This window comes from Vicia villosa, linkage group LG3 (assembly GCF_029867415.1).
Source record: "Vicia villosa cultivar HV-30 ecotype Madison, WI linkage group LG3, Vvil1.0, whole genome shotgun sequence".
NCBI lineage: Eukaryota > Viridiplantae > Streptophyta > Magnoliopsida > Fabales > Fabaceae > Vicia > Vicia villosa.
In genome coordinates, this window is record NC_081182.1 from 13,454,399 (window position 1) to 13,480,238 (window position 25,840).

General features: G+C 34.8%; 3 protein-coding genes and 1 long non-coding RNA gene across 11 annotated transcripts; 3 read left to right on the forward strand and 1 right to left on the reverse strand.

Moving 5' to 3' along the window:
- The first annotated feature begins 228 nt into the window (after positions 1–228).
- On the forward strand, positions 229–3,254 carry LOC131660368 (uncharacterized). Its single transcript, XM_058929608.1, has 2 exons — positions 229–330; positions 790–3,254. Exons 1-2 carry the CDS (start codon positions 277–279, stop codon positions 2,962–2,964), a joined length of 2,229 nt encoding a protein of 742 aa, XP_058785591.1. The 5' UTR covers positions 229–276; the 3' UTR covers positions 2,965–3,254.
- Positions 3,255–10,856: 7,602 nt separating this feature from the next.
- On the forward strand, positions 10,857–13,470 carry LOC131660370 (uncharacterized). Of its 8 annotated transcripts, none has more exons than XR_009300811.1 (4): positions 10,918–12,627; positions 12,737–12,822; positions 12,944–13,083; positions 13,263–13,470. It is a non-coding gene; the product is annotated as an uncharacterized LOC131660370 (long non-coding RNA). The 8 variants fall into 8 exon arrangements; XR_009300812.1 differs by having other exon boundaries at positions 12,749–12,822; XR_009300814.1 differs by having other exon boundaries at positions 12,760–12,822.
- A 3,351-nt stretch (positions 13,471–16,821) lies between these two features.
- Positions 16,822–20,002, forward strand: LOC131660367 (uncharacterized). Its single transcript, XM_058929607.1, has 2 exons — positions 16,822–16,963; positions 17,484–20,002. The coding sequence occupies exons 1-2, from the start codon at positions 16,910–16,912 to the stop codon at positions 19,713–19,715; spliced, it is 2,286 nt and encodes a 761-aa protein (XP_058785590.1). The 5' UTR covers positions 16,822–16,909; the 3' UTR covers positions 19,716–20,002.
- A 1,097-nt stretch (positions 20,003–21,099) lies between these two features.
- LOC131660369 (mediator of RNA polymerase II transcription subunit 32) lies at positions 21,100–22,261 on the reverse strand. Its single transcript, XM_058929609.1, has 2 exons — positions 22,099–22,261; positions 21,100–21,744 (listed from the first exon to the last, which is right to left on the reverse strand). The coding sequence occupies exon 2, from the start codon at positions 21,737–21,739 to the stop codon at positions 21,299–21,301; it is 441 nt and encodes a 146-aa protein (XP_058785592.1). The 5' UTR covers positions 21,740–21,744; positions 22,099–22,261; the 3' UTR covers positions 21,100–21,298.
- Between the last annotated feature and the right edge of the window lie 3,579 nt (positions 22,262–25,840).

Consider the following 25,840-nt stretch of genomic DNA (forward strand, 5'->3'; position numbering starts at 1 on the left):
CATATAAATTAGTAGAAATAAATTATAAACTTAAAAAAAATAATTTTTCCATATAAATTATGAGAAATAAATTATAAACTTAAAAAATTATTTTTCCATATAAATTATGAGAAATAAATTATAAACTTAAAAAATGATTTTGCCAAACAAAGTCTTAATTAATATCTTGATTATTTGTATTTTTTCTTCTTACTTGCCTATAAATAGCTCAGCTCATTTCCACTCCAATGCATATTTCACAACAAAACAGTTTTCTCACAAACATAACAGAAAGAAATGGCACACAAAGTTGTTATGTCTCTCCTCCCTTTTCTCTTGCTCTTGCTAATTGTGAGTTACTAACTTTGCATGCATGCTTCTATCTTTTATACTTACATTTTTCATCATATATTTATCATAACAATCTATCAATTTCATCTTTATTTGCAATTGTACATGCATGTAGAATTTAATGCATGCTTCTAAGATCCTTCTCCTTGGTTGTTTTTCATGCATTCAACTCAATCCAAATCAAGTTGTTTTATACGATTTCACAAAATTATATAGATTTTAGTTGTAATGAAGTTAAAAACATTCCACTTCCTATTAATTATATTTCAAATTATATATCTATCTGCTATATTTCTTCCATAATGAATATATCTCCCACTATAAACATTTGTGTTTCAAATTACATAATGAATATTTCTTCCACTATAAATATTTGTGTTTTTTTAATCATATATACTATCCAAAACATGTAAATTAATTTGTCACTCATTAATATCCCCTTATTTAATTGTATTGTAGAATGACAATGGAAGCTTTGCAAGAGATATGAATCAAGTTGATCAGCCTTACCTTGATGGTTGGCTAAAAAACACTCCACTGAAGAACCAAATATCCTCCACTGACTCCAACCAAGTTTACCTTGATGGATGGTTAAAGAATACAAGAGATGAGAAAGCAAAAGTCAACCCTGACTCCAACCAAGTTTATCTTGACGGATGGTTGAAAGATACCAGAGACGAGAAAGTCAAAGTCAACCCTGACTCCAACCAAGTTTACCTTGATGGATGGTTGAAAGATACTAGAGATGAGAAAGCCAAAGCAAACCCTAACTTAGAACAAGTTTACCTTGATGGCTGGTTGAAAGATACCAGAGCCGAGAAAGCCCAAGCCAACCCTGACTCCAACCAAGTTTACCTAGATGGATGGTTGAAAGATACTCGGGCTAAGAAAGAAAAAGTCAACCCTGACTCCCACCAAGTTTACCTCGATGGATGGTTGAAAGATACTCGAGCTGATAAAACAAAAGTCAACCCTAACTCCAACCAAGTTTACCTTGATGGATGGTTGAAAGATACCCGAGCTGAAAACGCAAAATCAAACTCTGACTCCAACCAAGTTTACCTTGATGGATGGTTGAAAGATACCCGAGTCGAAAACGTAAAATCCAACCCTGACTCCAACCAAGTTTACCTTGATGGATGGTTGAAAGATACTCGGGCTGAGAAAGAAAAAGTAAACCCTGACTCCAACCAAGTTTACCTTGATGGATGGTTGAAAGATACTCGAGATGAAAATGCAAAATCCAACCCTGACTCCAACCAAGTTTACCTTGATGGATGGTTGAAAGATACCCGAGCCGAAAACGCAAACTCCAACCAAGTGTACCTTGATGGATGGTTGAAAGATACTAGAGCTGAGAAAGTCAAAGCCAACCTTGACTCCAACCAAGTTTACCTTGATGGATGGTTGAAAGATACTCGGGCTGAGAAAGAAAAATTCAACCCTGACTCCAACCAAGTTTACCTTGATGGATGGTTGAAAGATAATCGAGATGAAAACGCAAAATCCAACCCTGACTCCAACCAAGTTTACCTTGATGGATGGTTGAAAGATACCCAAGCCAAAAATGCAGACTCCAACCAAGTTTACCTTGATGGATGGTTGAAAGATACCCGAGCTGAAAACGCAAAATCCAACCTTGACTCCAACCAAGTTTACCTTGATGGATGGTTGAAAGATACCCAAGCTTTGAAAGAAAAATTGACTCTTGACTCCAACCAACTTTACCTTGATGGATGGTTGAAAGATATACGAGTTGGAAAAGAAATGTCCTCCCCTAACTCCAACCAAGTTTACCTTGATGGCTGGCTGAAAGATAGCCATGCCGAGAATTCCAAGCAAGCTTACCTTGATGGTTGGTTGAAAGACTCGCATGCAAAGAACCACATTAAAATTGGACAAGATTTGGCAGAATCAAACAGAAAACTACCTTCAAAAGTTGACCATACAGAAGCATTCAAGGTATTTTTTTTTGGTATAGAAGATCTTTATGTAGGGAGTGTAATGACCTTGCAATTTCCTATCGTTGAATATGCTAAATTCTTGCCAAAAAAAGTTGCCGACGACATTCCAGTTTCTAAATCACAAATTCCAAGCCTTCTTGATCTATTCTCACTCACAAAAGATTCTCCTCAAGGTGAAGACATGATAGGCATAATTAATCAATGTGAGTATGAACCACAAAAAGGGGAGACCAAGGCTTGTCCTACTTCTTTAGAGTCCATGGTTGAATTTGTTCATAGTGTTATTGGCGCAGATACGAAATATGACATTCATTCGACTAGCTATCCCACAACATCAGCGGTACCTTTGCAAAACTACACTGTTTTGGATATCTCAGAGGATATCTATGCTCCTAAATGGGTAGCATGTCACCCTAGGCCTTACCCATACTTGCTTCACTATTGCCACTACCTAGACATAGGTAGTAAGATTTTCAAGGTTCTTCTAAAGGGTCAATATGGAGACACAATGGATGCTTTAGGAATTTGCCACCTCGACACATCTGCTATGAATCCTACTCATTTTTATTTTGACCTACTTGGAATGAAGCCTGGGGAAGGTCCATTGTGCCATTTCTTCCCTGTTAAGCACCTTCTATGGGTGCCACGCCCACCAGCTGCCACCAAGTGAACATAGGGAACTACTAATTCATATCTATGTTTTTAATTTCCGTATCCTGTAAGGTCTTGTTTGTGGACTAAGTAAGGTCTTATTTTTAAGAACTAGATAATTGTGTTTTAAAATAAACCTCAATTTAAAGATTGAGATGAAGTCACTTTAGTCTAGTATTTCAAACTTAGGTAGTTGTTTGTTAGACCTTTAAGTAAGGAGTTTAGAACAATTATCCTAGTATTATTATATGTGTTATCCTCTATATTGTAATTCTGCTTTGTATTAATGAATATTAGAAATTTCCTTAATTCTATTACTGTTAAATCATGAGAATGACAGTAAAATAATAGTTTCTATATCATTTTTATTGGGTTAAATTGAAGCCAATTAATTAAGTATATACTCCGCCACTGCTTATAAGTATTAACAAAAGGACGTATTAAGCCCTGCCTTACACAAATCCATTTTCAGTTATAGTAATTTGACAATTTAACATTAATCCAAAAAAATGTTATATAATGTTAACTTTTTTTTTGGACAAGTTTTACATCTATCACCATGTCTAGGTTTTTCTCATATGGCCTGCCACATGAACATCTCTCCCCCTAATTTTCCACATCAGCTTCCTCAAATTTATTTCCTCATCTTGCAGTTACACTTTAGTTGATTAATCATATGCCCATCCAGGTTCCAAATTCGTTCCGAATTATTCATCTTTACGGTTCTCTCACAATAATGGATTTCATATTTATACATCAGTTGTAAATTCTGCCGTTATGATTTCTTGCTCTCTGAAATTGCACAACCATGTCAATGTTGTAAGGCTGGTTTTGCATCAGGCAACACTGTTTCGATTGGAATCTATCCCGGAACGGTGGGGAAGTTCAATCAATGATCGATGGAACTCATGGCACATGGTTGTACGATGGGAATCTCTGCCTCTAGGACCACCATAATATTACTCTTCATCTTCCTCTCCAACTTTTCATTCGCCATCGCTATAAAAAAGGATATCGCCTTTAAATTCACTCCTCTCTGCAAAAACACCGTTCAAGGCAAATACCTTCTTTCCGATAACAATGTTAAACATTTTTCTTTTTTCAATTTAATTTTAAAATAATTGTTTTATATATTTATTTATTTATATTTACATGAATATTTATTCGTAGGTTATGTTTGCAATGCTCTTCCAATTGATTCAAAGTCTCGATGTTGTCCTCAAACCGGGAAGAAATTCTCATTTATATGTTTGTTACCCAACTCTTTGATTTAGTTTAAATTATGAAAGTGAAAATTAATAACAAAAATTGGTTATTGTGTTTAATGATTTGCAGTGGATGCAATCTTCTTTCACAGTGTTGAAATTCTTATGAATATTGTGTTTCTTGTTGTCTCAATCCTGCACTGGTAATTTTTTTTCATGGTTTACTTGATAATTCAAGTTCTCCAAAGAGGCTAATGGTTTAGTTGGCTTTTAATTCAAGTTCTTTCCCATTCTCTTATTTATTGTGTTATGTTAAATTCGGGTACAAGCATCAACCATGTCTCTCCCTGAAATAATTGCTAAGCTGGGGTTATTAATGTATGTTATCTATTTGTACTTTATGTTATCTGATTTCTTTTCTATGATGTTATTAAAAATCATGTCACGTGGAGAGTTACCAAAAGAATTTTGCTTTGCAGATTGCAGATTCATTGATTGGTTTTTTTTAGTCGACTTCACCGGAAAAGCACATAGCTTGCTGAACATCGGGTCTGTAAGTCTGTCATATACATGCATCAACATTTTTTTAATTTCTTCATGCCTGTAGTTGAGAGGTTCAAAAGTGAATGGTATGAATCAATCAGGGCATCCACTTGATATGCTTGATGCTGTTTTATCAGATACAATTGCCAAATTTCCTGTTGGTATCCAGGTATTGATTCGTTTTATTCACCAAATTAGAACGTTCATTCGTTTTAATTAGTCTTCGATGAATATGACTTCAACTTACTCTAACAGGCTCTGCTTCTTTTATGCAGCGGGTTACATCAATGTCAGCAACATTTTATTTGGAAAGTGTCTTGAAAGGAGATATCTATATGGAGTTTCACTGTAATGCCTTTTTGGTATCAAGAGGAATGTGAATGTGAATGCTTTTCAATGGTAGAATTATTCAAATGATTCAGTCAATTATTTTAGACGAGTTTCATACTTAATCAGTTTTACTGTGATAGTAACTTTAGTTTTGAAAATTCCCCAAGACATGATGCCTATGTACCCAAATTTGAAGCTGAACTTTCTGAATTATGTGAGAAATTGGTAAGTCACCTATCTGTTGAAATCCTCACCCTACATTCAAAGGAGTTGACATTTGTTTGTATGGTGATGTTCTTCATATTTTATGGTGTAATAATCATAAGTGATGGACCTAAATAGAAGAGTAAAGGTCGGGAATGTCTTAATCAATAGGTGGAACTACCGACGTCGCCATAAAGTGATACCTTTGAATATACTAATCAATGTTCAATCTACATGTTGTCCAGTTTAAGCGATTACAATGACGTTAGAATGCATTTTTGTAATCAGTAGGTAATGGAGCAGTGCATAGCCAGATTAGATGTTGTTATCTTCAGTGCCATTCTTTGTGAATTGCTGATTACATTCCATCTGATCCTATATCGATCCAATTATTGATCCCAAGGTTCTCCCCATTCCACTTGGCAAATCAAACGCTGGAGCCGACGCTCTTCTCAAAACTGCGGTAACATTTTATGTCAAATAGTTTTTTGTTTAAGCTATAGAATGTAATTTATTCAAACAACTTATATATAGAAAATTCTATACAACTTTGACTTATTAATAGAATGTTTTGACACTTCACTTATCAATATATATACAATGATTAAATGTACTTTTAAATATGAAATGTGCTTGATAGAGGCTCACTAAATTTGACATGGCATGTGGTGAATATAATTTTGTTGCAGGATGATCTCCAGGAGGAAAATGACACCCCCGCAAGCAATAACGATTGCAAACATTGTTGGGGAGATAGGATATGAATCTTATATTAACCAGCTGATAAGAAGCCTGTTGTCAGAAAGTCACACACCAGTAATGCTGAGCTCGATAAATTAAAGGGATAAATAGTTGTCACCCCCTACCATTTAGGCGAGTTTTGGGTTTCCCCCTATTAATTTTTTTTTAAGGTTGCCCCCTTATAAAACTCAGATTTCAATACCACTAACCCCTAAACTCATGTTACACTGACCTGGCCAAGTATGATCCTTGTTGGCATTTTAATTATTTGCTGACATGGAAATAATTTGTATAACTTTGTTAATTGGCAAATTAGGTTACAGAATTCCCAAAATTTTCTTGCTCTTCTCCATCGTCCCAACTACAGTCATCGTTGTTCAAAGGATCATGTCTTGTAGAAAATCGATTGGAAGTAGCACAAGCAATACAATTATGGGTCCACCCAGATGCGGTTGTGACCTAGCTATGAAGATGTGAGTTTTGTCGACAGCTCGAAACCTAAATCGGAAGTTCTGGAAGTGTCGCAATGCTGGGGTAAGTTGAGTTTGAATTTCTAGATTTTTTTTAACCTGTTTCTTTCTTCTCCCGAATGTTGATAATCACTGGGTGTTGGGTTTTTTGTTTATGCAGAATGAGAATAGCTGTGATTTGTTTATATGGGATGATGAATATGGAGACTCACTAAAATGGAATTCTAATATTCAAGGGGTTTGTAAAATCTGTGACAAAACAGAAAAGGAGTTACAAACAGTTTTGAAGAAATTATTGAAGGCAAAAATGAAGGTTGAAGTAGAGAGGAAGACTGCTGTTAAGCTGAAGATGGCACTTGTTTTTTCTTGGTTGTTTTTTGCATTTATGTACAAGTTGATGTGATTGTCAATTTTATGTAGGTTGAAGTTTATTTACTTTCATCTGTCAAACATTTGATGTACGAGTTTAGTTACAATTTGATGGATGAAATTGTTGATTTATGTTGCAACCAAAGTTGATGAAACATTTGATGACTGCTATGAAACATTTGACCTTAGCTTTGCCCTTCTTAATCTTGTTTGGTACACTATTGGCAGAGCTTGTTTGCATATTTTGACTGATGTCTGGTATACTCGAAAGCATCTCATCAGTGATGTCTCCAAATACATCAGCAGAATAGGCAGTCTGTGTTGTAGGATTTTCACTTGGGATAGCTTCAGTTTGACTTGGGACATGTTCAGTTTGGCTTTGGACATGTTCAGCTTGACTTGGCACAGGTTCAATTTGGTTAATAACAGGTTCAGTTTGACTTGGGATATCAACACTTGCACCTGTTTCGTTTCAGCTGCGCTTACACCAGTTTCAGCTTCAGTTTGACTTGGGACATCAACACTTGCACTTGTTTCAGCCGCACTTACACCAGACTTAACCTTCTTCTGCTCCATGCAATGAAAACACTAAGCATTAGAAACAATTTAAACTCATCAGAAATATAATAATCACCAGACATCATTTACATTACCTTTCTCTTCAAACCATTAGGATGTTGTTTCTTGCTCTTGCAAGATTTCACATTGTGTCCAACCTTATCACATTTAGTGCATCTATAAGATACACCAGGCAATCTTCTTCTAGCCCCTCCCTCACCAGTTTCCCTAATCCTCAGCTTCCTAGGTCTGCCTGGACCTTTCTTGTAGTTTGGGGGTAAGAGATCCTCAGTATCAACCTCATGCCATATTTCCTATCCATTAATAGGGCTCACAGCAAACCCATAACATTGAGCATATTTATCCCTAGAGTAGCATTCATCTACAAACAATTCTGGATTATGTTGTCTAAAGCTTAGTGCTGCAACAGCATGCCTACAAGGTATGCCTACTAACTCCCAGAAGTTACAAGTACAAGACTTTCTAGCTATATCTACAATAAACTGTTGTTTGTTATATGAGTGTGTGACTTGAAATTTTTCATCCATAGCCCAAGTAGGTAACCATGCCCACTCATTGCCACTTCAGTATCCAATCTTTTCCTAGGTATTAGCATTATATTGTGTGGCCATTTTTCAAGTTTCATTGCAGAGTTACTACACCTATTCATCAAGTATTTTCCGATCCATTCACACATAGTTAGTATGGGTTTGTCTCTAGCTACTAAGATGGTTGCATTGAAAGACTCATCAATGTTATTCATTAGTACATCACACTTAGGGTAAAAACTAAAAGCATGCTTACACCAACATTTTGTAGGCACTCCCATTAACCATGCCCAAGCCTTTGAATCTACTCCCTTGAGTTCATTCATCTTTTGCTGCCATCCTTGTTGGTAAGTTGCTTTGGCTGCTCCCATCATGATGTCTCTAATCAATGCACCTCCTCCAAACTTCTTCTTGAAGTTTGCATACAAATGCCTCAAGCAAAGTCTATGCTCAATTCTTTCTGACATCTCCTCGAAAACAGCTACCAAACCCTGTCATAATGATACTATTCAGTTACCTTATAAAACTACAAAGAAAGTTAAGGATTTATAAAGTTCATACTAACCTTTTGCTGATCTGAAATAAACACATATCTTTTGTCTACACCAACATCTTCCATTAACAACTGTATGAACCATCTCCAGCTCTCCTTTGTTTCTGTTTCCACAACACCAAAAGCCAAAGGAAAATACTGGTCATTGGGGTCTCTGCCAACAGCTATCAGCAATTGCCCTCCATACTTGGTCTTCAAATGGCACCCATCCACCCCAACAAATGGTATGCAACCATTTATGAATCCTTTTTTACACCCATCAAAACAAAAATAAAATGAACCAAACCTTGGCCGAATAGTTGGGATTGGTCTATCAATTTTAATCTTCACTGTGTTCCCAGCATGTACCCTTTGAAGCTCGGCAGCATACCTCCATAAGTTAGCATATTGGTTGTCTGCATCTCCCTCAATTATCTTCTTAGCAATCAACTCTGCTTTCCAATCCCTTCCAATAGTTATACCCACGGAGTGATTTTGCCTCATGTCTTGGATTATATCAGAGATCCTAACTGTGTTTGTTATTTGCATTTTCTTCACTACATACTTGGCCACCCACCTAGAATTTGCAGATCTATTTTCTAAAACCCTAGCACAAGTATGGGTGTCATTTATAGTTTTTATGGCAAAAGTTTCTTTCTGGCCCACTCTAGAGCAAAACATGGAAAACCCACAATTAGCCTTGCACTCCACCCTAACCCTGTACCCATCATTCTTCACAAATTTTATTTACCTCCCATTTAAAACTGTCCACTCATGAATTGCCTCCCTAAATTCATCTAGGGAATTAAACTGCATATCCCACTTAAATTTAAAGTCCTTATTAAATTTCTCTTTTCTGAACTTCTCAAACTTAGGCCCTTTTTCATCCTCATAATTATCTGGATCGGAGCAATCTAACTCCTCACATACATAATCCTCATCTTCCAATTTCTTCTTGTTGGGACAAGGTAACAACCCAACTATTATTTGGCCCTCCCTAAGTGGTATAGTAACACCAGGTCCATCATAACCAAAACCATCTATAAGAGTAGTAGTCCTTTCATCCTCACTATCATTCAATCCTTCAACAGCATCTTCATCACTGACATCTTCATTAAATTTAGTAAACTCATTCACACATATAGGTCTCCCATTAGATGTTACCTCACTTACATCATGTTGAACAAACATAACCACATCCAATTGCTCACCAACAACATAAGCAGACATATCATAGGCATCATCGTCACTCTTGATTTGAAAAAAATCTTTATCAATAGCAGTGATTCTAGTCCATAACTTGTAGGACCCATCTAAGTATCCCCACCCATTAACTGGATTATGAATTTGACTCATGTTCCACGTTTCCATGTCTTGCCTATAAACTGTTGTTGAGGAACCACCCCTGTATACGATTTCACCATCACCCATTCTTACAAACACTCCTCCATGGTGGAATATAACGTTAAACATTGGCAAATTCTGAAATAAAATGTGAAACTAATAAATATTGTACATGCGAAACTAATCAATATCCAGTATAACAAGATATTGAAACTAACCTGACTGGGTTCCCCATCATCACCGCCGTTCTCAGCCGTCGTCTTCACTTTCGTCTTCTGCGCCGTCTTCGTTTTCTTCTTCTGCGTCGTCTTCGTCTTTAATAGGGGGGAAACCCAAAACTCGCCCAAATGGTAGGGGGTGACAGTTATTTATCCCTAAATTAAACAAGGGGATTTATGTATGTCTTTTATGTAGTTTTTTTTTCCAATTGATTGTTCTTTTGTGTTGTGTGGAAAAAAAGTCATGACTGAAGTTGATATTTTAAATTACGGTTGATGTCACTGTCACATAAAAAAGGAATCATGATCAGAGTCAATCTTTACGGAGAATCACAGTCAAAAGCATACATTAAAAACTTTCATGTTTCAATCCAAATTGAGGCTAGACTTTAAAAAAACATCAGTATAGTTTTATTGCACCAACTTGATCATTTTGAATGCAATCTTTTTGCTTCTGGTTTTTCATAATTGAGTAATGATCTCAGCTAACATAGAAGGAAGTTGATCCAAGACGAATTGCGCAGGAGGCGGAGGATTATGTATCTGAAATCATTCGGGCCAATCCTACGAGGAGCTGTAGGAAAAGGAATATTATTGATGACAGAATCCATGATTGAGTTTTGTCCGAAGTTCTTTTAATAGTCATTGCGACTTGAATTTAGATGGTTGGTTTGTAAAATGGTAGGGGATGCTACTCCTATTAATATTAATATAACAGAGTCATGATGGTAGAAGTGATAGTCGGATGCCAAAATTATGGCGCGTTGCATGAAGAAAAACCTATTGCAGGACAAATGAGGATATATAATAATTATCTATTTAAATAGTTAATAAAAATATATTTTCATATAAATAAAAAGTATTTCATATATAATAATTATCTATTTAATATATAATAAGTATTTCATATATAATAATTATCTCATTGAGGTTGTAGGTATTACTGATTCAGGTGCTTACATTGAAGCTGCTTCTAATGTGGTTCCGTTTTCGACGCCGCAACAAATGCTTTTCATCCGTCCGGCTACTTCGCCTCTTTACTTGATTCTCATCTTAAGGTCATTGGAATTTATCCTCATAAGAGTTGTGGATGGTTCTATTTTTGGTGTTTCACCTGGAACTAATCCTCAGGCTACACTAATGATGCTTGGAAGGTGAGTTTTTTGTGGATGGTTCTTTTTTTTTCTCTCTCTCTTTTGTTAAAATTTTTTTATTGAAGGAGTTTTCTATCAACCTTTTCATAATATCTTTTTACAAAATTTGATTCCTAGCTTTCTATTTTGTTTTTTAATATCTAAATCAAATGTAAGAGTTTATATAAACAATAATGAAAAATTGATTTAATATCTGTTTGTAAGTACTATAAGCACTACTCAAATATATGAGTTTCCAAAATCAATACCATTGGTAAACCTTCAACAGCAGGAAACTACTGTCTCAGGCCTTCTGCTGTAGGAACATGAGTCTCACCACGCTATTGTTGGATAAATAAATCCAGCGTCACCCTTAGGGATTCGAATGGGCTTAACATCCCAACCCATGGCGCCTAGAGAGAGCTTACAAACCTCGCTTTAGGTGCAGCCCCTGAGGGCTCATACTATAAGGAAATAAAGTTGCGCCCTCACTAACAGCAATTGCTTTTAGCGCAGTGGTAAGCGCTTGATCCTACAAGTGGTATCAGAGCATGGTCATGGGTTCGAATCCCCCCGGCTGACACTGGGGGGAGATTGTTGGATAAATAAATCCAGCGTCACCCTTAGGGATTCGAATGGGCTTAACATCCCAACCCATGGCGCCTAGAGAGAGCTTACAAACCTCGCTTTAGGTGCAGCCCCTGAGGGCTCATACTATAAGGAAATAAAGTTGCGCCCTCACTAACAGCAATTGCTTTTAGCGCAGTGGTAAGCGCTTGATCCTACATCTATAAGCAAATTTGTGCAGCTGCACAACAGTGACCGACATGACTCCCTGGAATTAATCCTCCAACTTTTCTTGATGGAGCTTAAGCTCTTGCACCTCTCACCAAAAGTTTATTGGTCTGGGAAGTAATGATAATGGGTCCATAGAATTATTAAACATAGAAATGTGACTGTAGAAAACTTCAGTTGGGTTAATACTTCTCTGCTTAATCTGGTATATGATTTTTCTTCTCCTGTTGTTTGGGGTGTTTTCGTTCTCTACTGCTAAATGACTAAGTTATTATATTCTATTCTAACAGCTTCTATGGCTAGGGTGACTGAAAAAAATAAGACAGAACTTTAGCACACTTCACACTTATTTCAATTCAGATGTCCATTTTGTGATTTTGAAATTCAGCTTCCTCTGCCCTCCACTGATTTCCAAGAGGATCATTGCTCTGCTCTAAAATATATGGTATAACCTTTATGTTTCCTACATTTCTTGATTATTTTAAATTAAGCTATAGTAACTTATATCTGTAACAAGCCAACTCATGCAAGAGCCCTATGAGAATGAAGTGTGGACACTGGACACTACACTGGTCTACCCGTAATTGAACCTTTTTTAATAAGGAGGTGGCAAAGTTTGAAGTCGTAACCACGTAGTTATTGAGACCGACGACATTCCATACATGGAAAATCCCAAAAGCTTAATGTTTTAGGTGAGGACACCTAAATGGCTTATATATTATTTGTCCATCATTTAACTTCTGATATATGCATGAGCCTGTAATGTATACATCTATAAGATTCTTTGGACTGATCTGTCAGCTAATTTCAAAGGATTGCTCCAGCTCTGTAATAAAAAAGTGCTACACAATGGATGATTCGACTGCACCTGCTTTTTCTCTATTCCGGTATGTTTCTCTGTCTAATTCTTAATTAGGTTCTATGGCATATGGTGTGAGACAAAAAACTATGAATTTTGAGTTTTCTGCCCATCGACTTTTAGAGATTGAAATTTTCTATATTTTATAGGTACTTACGGTTTTTCCTACACACGTGATTAGTCTTTTGTAAATACAAGATATAGTAATGTGTAATCTCTTTAAACTACTGGAGAGTCGTCTAACATATTCGAGCAGCCTTGCAAAGTCGAAAGAACGACCTCAGATAGGGTAGGCAAAATTATGCTCATGTTACATGTACAACTATCTAGATGTTGTTTTGAACTTTGAAGTATTCTTCTGTATTTCAATTTCAATTTAGAATGCACCATCCAAATTTAAGTTCAAGATTATTACTTCTTTGGAAAATATTATTACATTTTTTCTTTCTAAATTGTTATTTAATGCAGGCTGTAAGCATCTTTCTCGATATGGACGAGTCTGGTGTATGAGCAAACGAGTTGATATATAAATAAATTGAACTTCAAGAACTTAAAGTTCATCTCAAAGGTGGAGTCTATAGCTAGAAGTACCAGTCTTTTTTGTGAACTTGGAATTTATTGTACAACTATACTTGGATAGTAACAAAATATATAGAATATAATGTTTCTGTTAGCATCACTTTAAGGCCACTGTGTTTTTATCCTTCTTTCAATGCATCCATCTTAAGACTAATATTGTTACAATGGTGAAAAATCAATATAAGTGAAACTATAAAAAAAAAGAGAAACAACACTAAGAAAGAGAGTTATAAGGGATGACCGATGACATTTACTGTAAGCTACAAATGAATGAGTATTATAAGGCCCAAAGTTGAAAAGGAGATAGGTTGTATGTATCATATGTTAGAGTAGGAGACATACTGATTTTTTTCTTTTGTTTTTTATAATGGAAATGCGGTGGTGTTGGGGTGGTCAATTAAGAGTTTAAAACAAAATAGATAAATAAAGAAATTGATTATAAATTATATGTAGTAATCAATATTTGTTATAAAGATAAATAGCAAAAGAAAGTCCTCAAGCCCTAATTCATGTGAATGGGTTTAATACAATAATTTTAATTTTGTAAACTCTATAATATACTTATTAATACCAACATTTTATCTTACATCCTTTTCACATGTTAAACCATTTATCTAACACCATATTAACTTCATACCCAAGTATCGTTTCGTTATGCTTCCGTCATTAAACAAATAATTTAAAATCATACGAACTAAATGCATAAAGACCAATCAATTTAAATTAAAATAACCATTATATACCAATAACATTTTTTACACAAACATCACAAAAAACTACTTCAAAACAAATTAAAACAAAGTTTTAAGAACACATTACTCTACTACTATATCATATCTTCATTAAATTCTTCATCATCGTCACAATTATCTCTTTACTAACACAATTCCTATTAAGTTGTACCATTATGTTACATACTTTCACAAACACTTAGGCCCAGACTATTCAAAAATAATTTCTGTTTTTCACACATCTTTTTTCATTATATTAACCTATGGCCTGACTTTTAATCTTTTACTAACACCTCTAATTTTCCTCAACCCAAATGCGCGAAAACGACAGGTACTCATGCGAACGCACGGGTATCACACTAGTTTTAGAAATTTTTTAACTTATCAAGTCAGTTTATTTTATGAAGCTATGCATGCAAAAACTCTTATATGTAAACTTGTCACATCAACTTCTTAAACATGCAAACTTGTGAGCTTATTTTGTCTTAAAGCTGAATTCATTGTTTCCTAGGTTGTAAAATCCTAGGACTTGGTAAAAGAAGATTTTAGCAGAAGATTGATACAACTCATTACAATAACCAAAGTATGAGTCGTATTCATGATGTATACTAGTCACTGTTCAAACACAGAATCCAGCAACATAGGGTAAGGATACTCCCTACTGCTGAGCACTTATACACATAGAACATGTGCATTTAACAAAATTAAATTATTTTTGCCATTTGTTACAATTTTAATGTTTAATACATCTCCAAATAGAGCTAATTAAATAAGGAAATTATTACAACCCTCAAACCATAATCAACACATAATGATAGTATTAAGTTGAATATCATTCCAATTTATAATTTCATAAAAACCGATAATAGTGACAAATTTTTACTCAGGTTCACACAAATTTAATAACTTTGTTTCTATATCAACACAATAATTTAAGTAAAACTAAAGTTAGACTAACTTTAAATTGTAAAATAACATAAAAAAACATATATGCTTAATTAATATACTATATATTCATGTATTATCTGCTAAAATTTTAATGAAAAGGTGTTATTGTTCATACAAAGGAATTATAAGTGGCACTATTATATCTATTTTAAGAATTTGCTTTTTTTTAAAAAAAATTAAATCTGAATTTGGACAATCTGATTTTAAAACGATAACCAATTTTAAAAGTGATTTAAAGGAAGTATGGCTTTAGTTTTTTTATCCAACCACATAAATAGTTAATATTTAAATATAATTTGATTTTAAAATAAAATAAAAAAAACCATGCATTGCACCCCTACCATTAACATTTTTGTTGCCAATTGTAGTACTATGTCAGGATACACTTAGTTAGTACTACCTCTGGTCCCATTTATAAGAAAAGATTCTTTTTTCAGATACATTGAATAAATAATGTATTTGGACAACATGTTGTCTAAATACATTATTTATTCAATGTATCAGAAAAATGAATCTTTTCTTATAAATGGGACCAGAGGGAGTAATATATTTCATCTATGTACTTTTACACGTGCTACAAACATTTAATAAAAAGTATTCCTACTTCAAACATTTCAAGCTTTTGGTTTATAAAAATTCATTTATAATATAATTTCACAATTCAATACAATTTTAAACCAAAGAATGATACATTGTATTAATATTATCATGTCAGAGCTTACTGTATATCAACTTAATTACCTATGCATGCAAACTCTACACGCTATTTTAGAGTTTCTTGTGACACTAATTTGTCTTAAATTCTGAATTCATTATTTCCTATGATGTAAAATTCTAAGACTTGGTAATAGAAGATTCGACAGAAGATTCATAGAATTTATTACAACAACCAAAACATAAGTCATATTCATGATGTATACTAGTCGGTTCTAATGCATAAAATCCAAAAACATAGGATAAGGTGTCTCCCTATAACTACTGAGCACCTATCAACATAGCATAGGCCAATTTAATAAAATCAGATTATTTTTGTGATTTTGTTATAATTTTAATGTTAAATACTACAGCAAATTAAATAAAGAAATTATAATCCTCAAGACATAATCAACATCATGATGATACTAAGTTGCACATATCATTCGATTTTGAATCTAAAACTGATAATAATGACAATTTTTTACTCAGATTCACACAAATTTAACAACTCTGTTTCTATATCAACATAATATAGAAATAGTTAAGAGAATAAAAAAACATGAAACTATATGTGATTATCTTTATGTTCTCTACTTTTTACACAAACATTTTAAAAATACACACAACATCACAAAAACAACTATGTATTTCATATTGCTTATGTCCAAACATCATTTTCTAAAGTAGTTAATATTCAACGGTTTATTTTTTGCATATGACTGATGAGGTAGCAGCTTAAATTTATAAAATTAATATAGCTTAAAAATATGAAATGATTTGTTTAATTTTTTTATATATTTCAATTACAATTAAAATAACATAATTGAAAAAAACAGATAAATTGTATACTAATTGAAATAACCTATCAATATAAGTTATAAATTGATTAAAAAAAAGTTATAAGCATATGACAAAATTAGTTACCAAACATATTTTTGAAACATAAATTATGAGAAATAAATTATAAACTTAAAAAATGATTTTGCCATATAAATTATGATAAATAAATTATAAACTTAAAAAATAATTTTGCCAAAAAAAGTCTTAATATCTTGATTATTTGTACTTTTTCTTCTTACTTGCCTATAAATAGCTCAGCTCACTTCACTCCAATGCATATTTCACAACCAAACAGTTTTCTCACAAACATAACATAAAGAAATGGCACACAGAGTTGTTCTGTCTCTCCTCCCTTTTCTCTTGCTCTTGTTGATTGTGAGTTACTTGCATGCTTCTATCTTTTATAGTTACATTTTTCATCATATATTTATCATAATAATCTATCAATTTCATCTTTATTTGCAATTGTGTATGCATGTTAAAATTAAAAAAATTCAATATGTTCATAATCTATCATTTTCATCTTTATTTGCAATTGTACATGCATGTAGAATTTAATGAATGCTTCTAAGATCCTTCTCCTTGGTTGTTTTTCATGCATTCAACACACTCCAAATCAAGTTGTTCTATATGATTTCACAAAATTATATAGATTTTAGTTGTAATGAAGTTAAAAACATTTTATGTCCTATTTTTTATGTTTCAAATTATATATCTATCTGCTATATTTCTTCCATAATAAATATTTCTCCCACTATAAACATTTGTGTTTCAAATTACATAATGAATATTTCTTCCACTATAAACATTTGTGTTTTTTTAATCATATATACTATCCAAAACGTATAAATTAATTTGTCACTCATTAATATCCCCTTATTCAATTGTATTGTAGAATGACAATGGAAGCTTTGCAAGAGATATGAACCAAGTTGATCAGCCTTACCTTGATGGTTGGCTCAAAAACACTCCACTAAAGGACCAAATATCCTCCCCTGACTCCAACCAAGTTTACCTTGATGGATGGTTAAAAGATACAAGAGACGAGAAAGCAAAAGTCAACCCTGACTCCAACCAAGTTTATCTTGATGGATGGTTGAAAGATACCAGAGACGAGAAAGTCAAAGTCAACCCAGACTCCAACCAAGTTTACCTTGATGGATGGTTGAAAGATACTAGAGATGAGAAAGCCAAAGTCAACTCTAACTTAGAACAAGTTTACCTTGATGGCTGGTTGAAAGATACCAGAGCCGAGAAAGCCCAAGCCAACCCTGACTCCAACCAAGTTTACCTAGATGGGTGGTTGAAAGATACTCGGGCTGAGAAAGAAAAAGTCAACCCTGACTCCCACCAAGTTTACCTCGATGGATGGTTGAAAGATACTCGAGCTGAGAAAACAAAAGCCAACCTTAACTCCAACCAACTTTACCTTGATGGATGGTTGAAAGATACCCGAGCTGAAAACGCAAAGTCAAACTCTGACTCCAACCAAGTTTACCTTGATGGATGGTTGAAAGATACCCGAGTCGAAAATGCAAAATACAACCCTGACTCCAACCAAGTTTACCTTGATGGATGGTTGAAAGATACTCGGGCTGAGAAAGAAAAAGTAAACCCTGACTCCAACCAAGTTTACCTTGATGGATGGTTGAAAGATACTCGAGATGAAAATGCAAAATCCAACCCTGACTCCAACCAAGTTTACCTTGATGGATGGTTGAAAGATACCCGAGCCGAAAACGCAAACTCCAACCAAATTTACCTTGATGGATGGTTGAAAGATACTAGAGCTGAGAAAGTCAAAGCCAACCTTGACTCCAACCAAGTTTACCTTGATGGATGGTTGAAAGATACTCGGGCTGAGAAAGAAAAAGTCAACCCTGACTCCAACCAAGTTTACCTTGATGGATGGTTGAAAGATACTCGAAATGAAAACGCAAAATCCAACCCTGACTCCAACCAAGTTTACCTTGATGGATGGTTGAAAGATACCCAAGCCAAAAATGCAAACTCCAACCAAGTTTACCTTGACGGATGGTTGAAAGATACCCGAGCTGAAAACGCAAAATCCAACCAAGTTTACCTTGATGGATGGTTGAAAGATACCCTAGCAGAAAACGCAAAATCCAACCTTGACTCCAACCAAGTTTACCTTGATGGATGGTTGAAAGATACCCAAGCTTTGAAAGAGAAATCGACTCTTGACTCCAACCAACTTTACCTTGATGGATGGTTGAAAGATATACGAGTTGGAAAAGAAATGTCCTCCCCTAACTCCAACCAAGTTTACCTTGATGGCTGGCTGAAAGATAGCCATGCCGAGAATTCCAAGCAAGCTTACCTTGATGGTTGGTTGAAAGTCTCGCATGCAAAGAACCACATTAAAATTGGACAAGATTTGGCAGAATCAAACAGAAAACTACCTTCAAAAGTTGACCATACAGAAGCATTCAAGGTATTTTTTTTTGGTATAGAAGATCTTTATGTAGGGAGTGTAATGACCTTGCAATTTCCTATCGTTGAATATGCTAAATTCTTGCCAAAAAAAGTTGCCGACGACATTCCAGTTTCTAAATCACAAATTCCAAGCCTTCTTGATCTATTCTCACTCACAAAAGATTCTCCTCAAGGTGAAGACATGATAGGCATAATTAATCAATGTGAGTATGAACCACAAAAAGGGGAGACCAAGGCTTGTTCTACTTCTTTAGAGTCCATGGTTGAATTTGTTCATAGTGTTATTGGCGCAGATACGAAATATGACATTCATTCGACTAGCTATCCCACAACATCAGCTGTACCTTTGCAAAACTACACTGTTTTGGATATCTCAGAGGATATCTATGCTCCTAAATGGGTAGCATGTCACCCTAGGCCTTACCCATACTTGCTTCACTATTGCCACTACCTAGACATAGGTAGTAAGATTTTCAAGGTTCTTCTAAAGGGTCAATATGGAGACACAATGGATGCTTTGGGAATTTGCCACCTCGACACATCTGCTATGAATCCTACTCATTTTTATTTTGACCTACTTGGAATGAAGCCTGGGGAAGGTCCATTGTGCCATTTCTTCCCTGTTAAGCACCTTCTATGGGTGCCACGCCCACCAGCTGCCACCAAGTGAACATAAGGAACTACTAATTCATATCTATGTTTTTAATTTCCGTATCCTGTAAGGTCTTGTTTGTGGACTAAGTAAGGTCTTATTTCTAAGAACTAGATAATTGTGTTTTAAAATAAACCTCAATTTAAAGATTGAGATGAAGTCACTTTAGTCTAGTATTTCAAACTTAGGTAGTTGTTTGTTAGACCTTTAAGTAAGGAGTTTAGAACAATTATCCTAGTATTACTATATGTGTTGTCCTCTATATTGTAATTCTGCTTTGTATTAATGAATATTAGAAATTTCCTAATTCTATCACTGTTAAATCATGAGAATGACAGTAAAATAATAGTTTCTATATCATTTTTATTGGGTTAAATTGAAGCCAATTAATTAAGTATATACTTGTTTGAACAATCAATCTAGTCATATATTGTATTTTTTTCTGTCACAATGTCTGACTAAAATAAAAGTCCACATGTTCAAATATATTAAAGAAGACATGAAGCTTTATTGTGAGGAGTTATAAAGACCTTATACTTGATAGGTTGAATGAGAATTAGTAAAATTTAACCAAATCTAAAGATAGCATACTCTATTGGTGTATAATATTCTGATCAGAATAGATGGAAAGAAACACATATGAACTAATATGAACTAAGTGTACTAAGAGGTGTGATTGTTTCTTGTTACTTTATGGTTAACAAGTGCGGAATATCATATCACATATACATATGTTTTTTTAGTTTATTTCGATAAACTTTATGAACTAGCTTGTATTCTGCAGTATCAAATATTCGCACTTGCGGCACTATAGCGGTTTTTAGCCTCACCACAATTGTAAATATCGGTTGGTATTGCGAGTTTTCCAACCTAATCAGCCGTAACAGTGCTACAATATGTAAGGTATGGTGGGATTTTGGCTCTCCGATATGGACCGCCAACTGCCATGAACAACACTTAGGCTACAAATTGCGGTGTTGCCCACCATCTGGATGTTAAATTTGAAATTGTTTTTGTTGAAAAAGTTTTTATAAGTGGGAGACATTCCTCAGTGTTACAAGCTGTCGGACCAAATTATGTGTTTTCATTGGAAAATTTAACCTTAACTTAGATTCAATTGAGCATACATTTTTCTTGTGAATTGTACGTATGACAGGTTTGTGCAGCAATTGTTTGATCTTTTCATCAATTATTTTGAACTTTATCATGTTTCTTTGTAATAACTTATTGTAAATAATTTGGGAGAGGCCAGTTCCAATGAATCGGCTACTGCAGGTTTTGATTTTTCTTGTCGATATTATCATTTTACTTTAGCGGCCATCCCGATATTTCTTATCTGGCTCCGCCACTGCTTATATGTATTAACAAAAGGGTGTGTTAAGCCCTGCCTTACACAAATCCATTATCAGTTATAGTAATTTTATGAACTACATAACAGTAAAACACCAGTAGTATTGTGTCATGCACATTGCACATAAGTTACATACTTTAAAATACAGCTACTTACTACATAGAAAACAACTTAATCAGAAAAAACCGTAACGCAATCTTGGAACAACTAAATCCGAAACAGACATATAATAATCAGTTAAAAAAAAATGCTACTGAGCAGAATCTTCAGAAAACCTGGCATCAAAAGGGGCTGAGGGATGCGAAAGAGCTGAACTAGAAGAACCAGCTCCAGAGCCATGCTGCAATTCAATCACAAGCCAACGAACCGCTTTACTCATCTGTTCCAAGCGAACCGCACTGATCGGTGGAAGACTAGTCATGGTAGCTTGTCCAACCTTTCCTGCCACATGCCCGGTAGCCTCGTCAACTAAACACTCTGATCCAATCCTTTGCTTGACAGACTCCACATACTCCTCGGCTTGATCACACGCTACTCTAAACAATTCCCACTTTTGCTTAAAGCTTTCAAGAGCGGTATCGGTTGCTGCTGTTTTATTCGGGGTTGCACTTTCTTTGGCTTCAAGAACAGTTGCTGCTGCAGCAACAAAATCTTGGTATGCAGTATTTAGAGAATCAACAATGCTATCCATTGAGCCTGTTTAATCATGATAAACAAGGAAATTTAAAATTGACTATGAAGCATAAACACAAACATTAGACACCATACATGACCGATCTCTATAGCACCGACACGACACTGACACTTATGATTGCGTTCAATTTTTTCAAATTATTACTACCAGACACCAAGGGCAAAAAAGGCATATAAAAATTAAGGGTGAAAAACACTAGAACAGTCGTATGAAGAAATCAGTATAATTAATAAATTCCAGAACAAATTGCAAAAAGACAATCCAATCCTAGATTTCATGTAAAAGAATCAACAGAAATAAGATATGAAATCGGAAGCATACGAAAAAATTGAAAAAGAAAACGGAAGAAATCGAACCGTGGTGATGAAGATGATGAGGTCGGAGTTGGGAGTTGAGTTTAGTGAGAAAAGGAAGTTGTTGTTTCAGTTACACCAATGGCATAGCGGTCGGTAGCCACCAAAATGTTGGGTTGGTTTGTACTTACAATCTCTCTGTTTTTTTTTTCTTGTTTTTTTAATAAAGAATACAAGCACGCAGGTTTGTAAATTAATTGTTTGTTTTTGGTGCAATTTATAATTGTTTTTAATTTTATAAATAATTATAATTGTTATTATCAATGTTTTACAAATCGGATCGAATTGTCCGGTTTAACCGGTGACTTCGGTCTGATTAGTCTTATACAGTCGCAGGTAGGTCAAAATCGGAGTAAAACCGAATAAGCTGGATTGAACCACTCAAAACTGTTTGAAGTAAAGAATCGGAGTTGATTTTGTAAAACCGTCTGGTTCAAAAAAGTGCATGTCATTGACAAATTTTTGTATTTTTTTAATTAAAAAATTGAAAATAATTATTATGTTAGCATCAATGCTTAAAACATTTTCACTTCACAATACATTAACACAAAAGAGCAACACAAATTTCTAAATTATAACACCATGTTATAGTTTTGTTTTTTGTTTTTATATACTAAGGAGGGCCAAAGGTCCAAAAGAAAACAACTACAAGAGAGAACTCCTAAAACTAGGAACCAGTCTTCTATCCTCCATGTTAAGCAGTATTCAAGGGGAGGATTTCTATAAAAAATGGTATCACCTTGCAACTTCTTACCCTCTAAAGCAAGCAAATTAGCACATCTGTTAGCCTCTCGATAAACATGATGAATTTCTACTTCTTCAAACTGAGAGAGCATCTTTGTTATATTAGCCACTAAGCTCCCCACAAGCATATTCTTGTTTTTATTCTTCACCTTAATGCAATCAACAGCTCTGCAGGAATCAGATTCAACCTCCACTTTCAAGAATCCAAGATCAAGAACCAATTTGATACCAATATAAACACTCCATAACTCAGCCATTAGAGGACTACAAGAACCAATGTAATTGGAAAAACCGCCAATCCATGCGCCATGATTATCTCTGATAATTCCATCAAATCCTGATAAACCATTGATATCATGAGCACCATCAATGTTTAGCTTCACAAATGCAAGCTTTGGAGTACACCAATGGACAAGCTTCACATCACGCTTTCTCTCCAAAACTCTGCCGCTTAATACCATCGCCTTGTTGTCTTGAAGAACTTTATCCGCAATCACTTATGCAGCAAAAGCTGGTTGCTTGAACATACAATCGTGAACCTCCTTGTTCCTCCATGTCCAAAACGTATGGCAAGCGATAGCCCAGGTATTGCCCCAATCAACACTACTATGCAGCTCACCGAAGATATTCAGCTTAATCCAGTCATGTCAACCTGCAAGAAAGAAGTTAGACCTGGGAGTATTAGGAACTATGCATTCCCAAACGTCTTTCACCATATTGCAATCTCTCAGCACGTGCAGTGAGGTATTGTGAGCAGCTCCACACAAGGAACAACCGTCCAGACCAAATCCTGACAGGCTGATACGATTGTTCGTAAAGCGATCATGCTGAAGGATCCAAATAAAAGTTCCGACTCTCTCAGGAGCATTTAGATTGTTTCTTTAAGTGTGTCATTATATTGTGTAATTATATCTATCATTAATTTCAAAGTATTAAATTTGTAATGGATTTTTAAAATATTTAAAATAAATTTGTGAACATATAAATATGTGACTTATTCATAAAATTTAGCTTTATATTCTTAATTTATTTAATAAATGATTCGACCGTAGGTTTAGCCGGTTGAACCAAATGAATGTTAAACCGAAAGTCTTGCCGGTTCGAACTCTGGTTTAGTTTTTAAAACATTGATATTATTAAATGTGTTAATAAAAATATTTTAAAACAGTTGGAATAAATGAAGTTAGGAAAAGCTTTTCTTAATATGTGTTAACAAATAAAGGGTTAAATATGCCTGAGTTCACTGTAAATAACTAAACATTTAATTTTAGTTCCTATAAAAAATTCTTTCAAACAATAGTCCTCATAAATTTTTTCATCCATAATTTTGGTCTCTCGCGTCAACTTACTCTAACGAAAGCGGACGTGGAAAGCTACGTGGAAGACAGCTTGACAAAAATCTAAACAACAATATTTTTACCACTTATAACTAGAAGCGACGAGAGATTAGCGGAGCTTGAAGCTCCCTCGACGTCAAAATAGCGACCATATAAGCTACTAGAACTTTTCGATTCCCATTTTTTCCAAATCAAATTTTTTACAGGAATCTTAATTTATTGTTTGTTACTCTCTCCTGTGTTGTTTTTATTGTTAGTTCGGACCTCTCTTTTGTGTAAAGTGGTAACTCAATTTGGTTGTTCCCCAATGTCTCTTTAGTTGCTAGTTGTTGATTTCACCATTGTCATGTTCACCCCCTCCAGAGGTATTTATAGTGATTCTGAAAAGGCTTTGGCATATGATCTCGTGAACAAAGCAATGATGTTTCATCCTTCAATTATACATTTTTTTTATAGACAAAATTGTATTCAATAATGAGTACTAGGGGTACTCAAACCCAAATACAACAAGAAACCAACAAAATCATCAGAGAAAGTTCAGAGGATGTTTACACCATTCGTAAAAATTACAATTTAACCTGTTCGCTCCAATTTGAAGCCACCACCAAGTGAACATCTTGATTTTGATAACAATACCTTCCACATCATCTTCCTCATTGTTGAAGATTATGCCATTTCTAACCTTCCATATGTACCAAGTTGTTGCCAACCAAACAACCCCCTCCCTTCCTCTTGACACTTTTCCTTTTAAGCAATCCATAAACTGCAGATAATTGTCACAGCATGTTTGATTATTATAAAATATTCTATCCATAACTAACCAATCAAACACTAGTTGCCAAGCTCGTTGCACAATCCTGCAGTTCCACATAATGTGATTAGCATCCTCCGGCAATTCATTACATAAAACGCACAATTTGTCAATCTCATTAGTAATTATTCCTCTCCTTTCAAGTTGACATCGAGTTGGTAGTCGATCATGTAACAAACGCCAAGCAAACAACTTAACCTTTTGAGGTACTTTAGACTTCCAAACCTTCTTCAATGCTTCAACCATTGCCGCGGTCATCAAACTCTCCTGCTGACCCTGCACCAATCTATCATAATACAATTTCACAGAATAACAGTTTCCTTCTCCAAATGGCCACACCAAAACATCATCTTTGGACCGGATCGACTGCACCTCTAGCAGAAGTTCATCCAACTCCCTCGCTTGTGCCATTAAATCTGGATTATTCACATCCAAATTCTGCTCAATCTTCCAATGCCATTGATTGTCTGCCCAATATCCATTATTCGCAACGGAAGAATACTTGTCAAAAGATACAACATACAAATTTGGGAAAATGTTTGATAATTTTGAATTACCAATCCATTTTGAATTCCAAAATGGAATCACCGAACGATCACCCAGCCTCCATGATACAGTATTTATTAAACCATTATTAGAATCAGACCTCTTAATTGACATTAGATCTCGCCACCAAAGAGATTTGTTCCCTTTGATTCTACTTCAGCTTCATCCAAATACAGTGACTCAAACCACCATAGCGGTGCCTCATCAGAGTTGCCCAGATTGCATTACGGTCCACGCATAGTCTCTAGAGCCATTTTCATAACAAAGCATGATTGAAAGAAGTCGCATCTTTGATACCCAATCCACC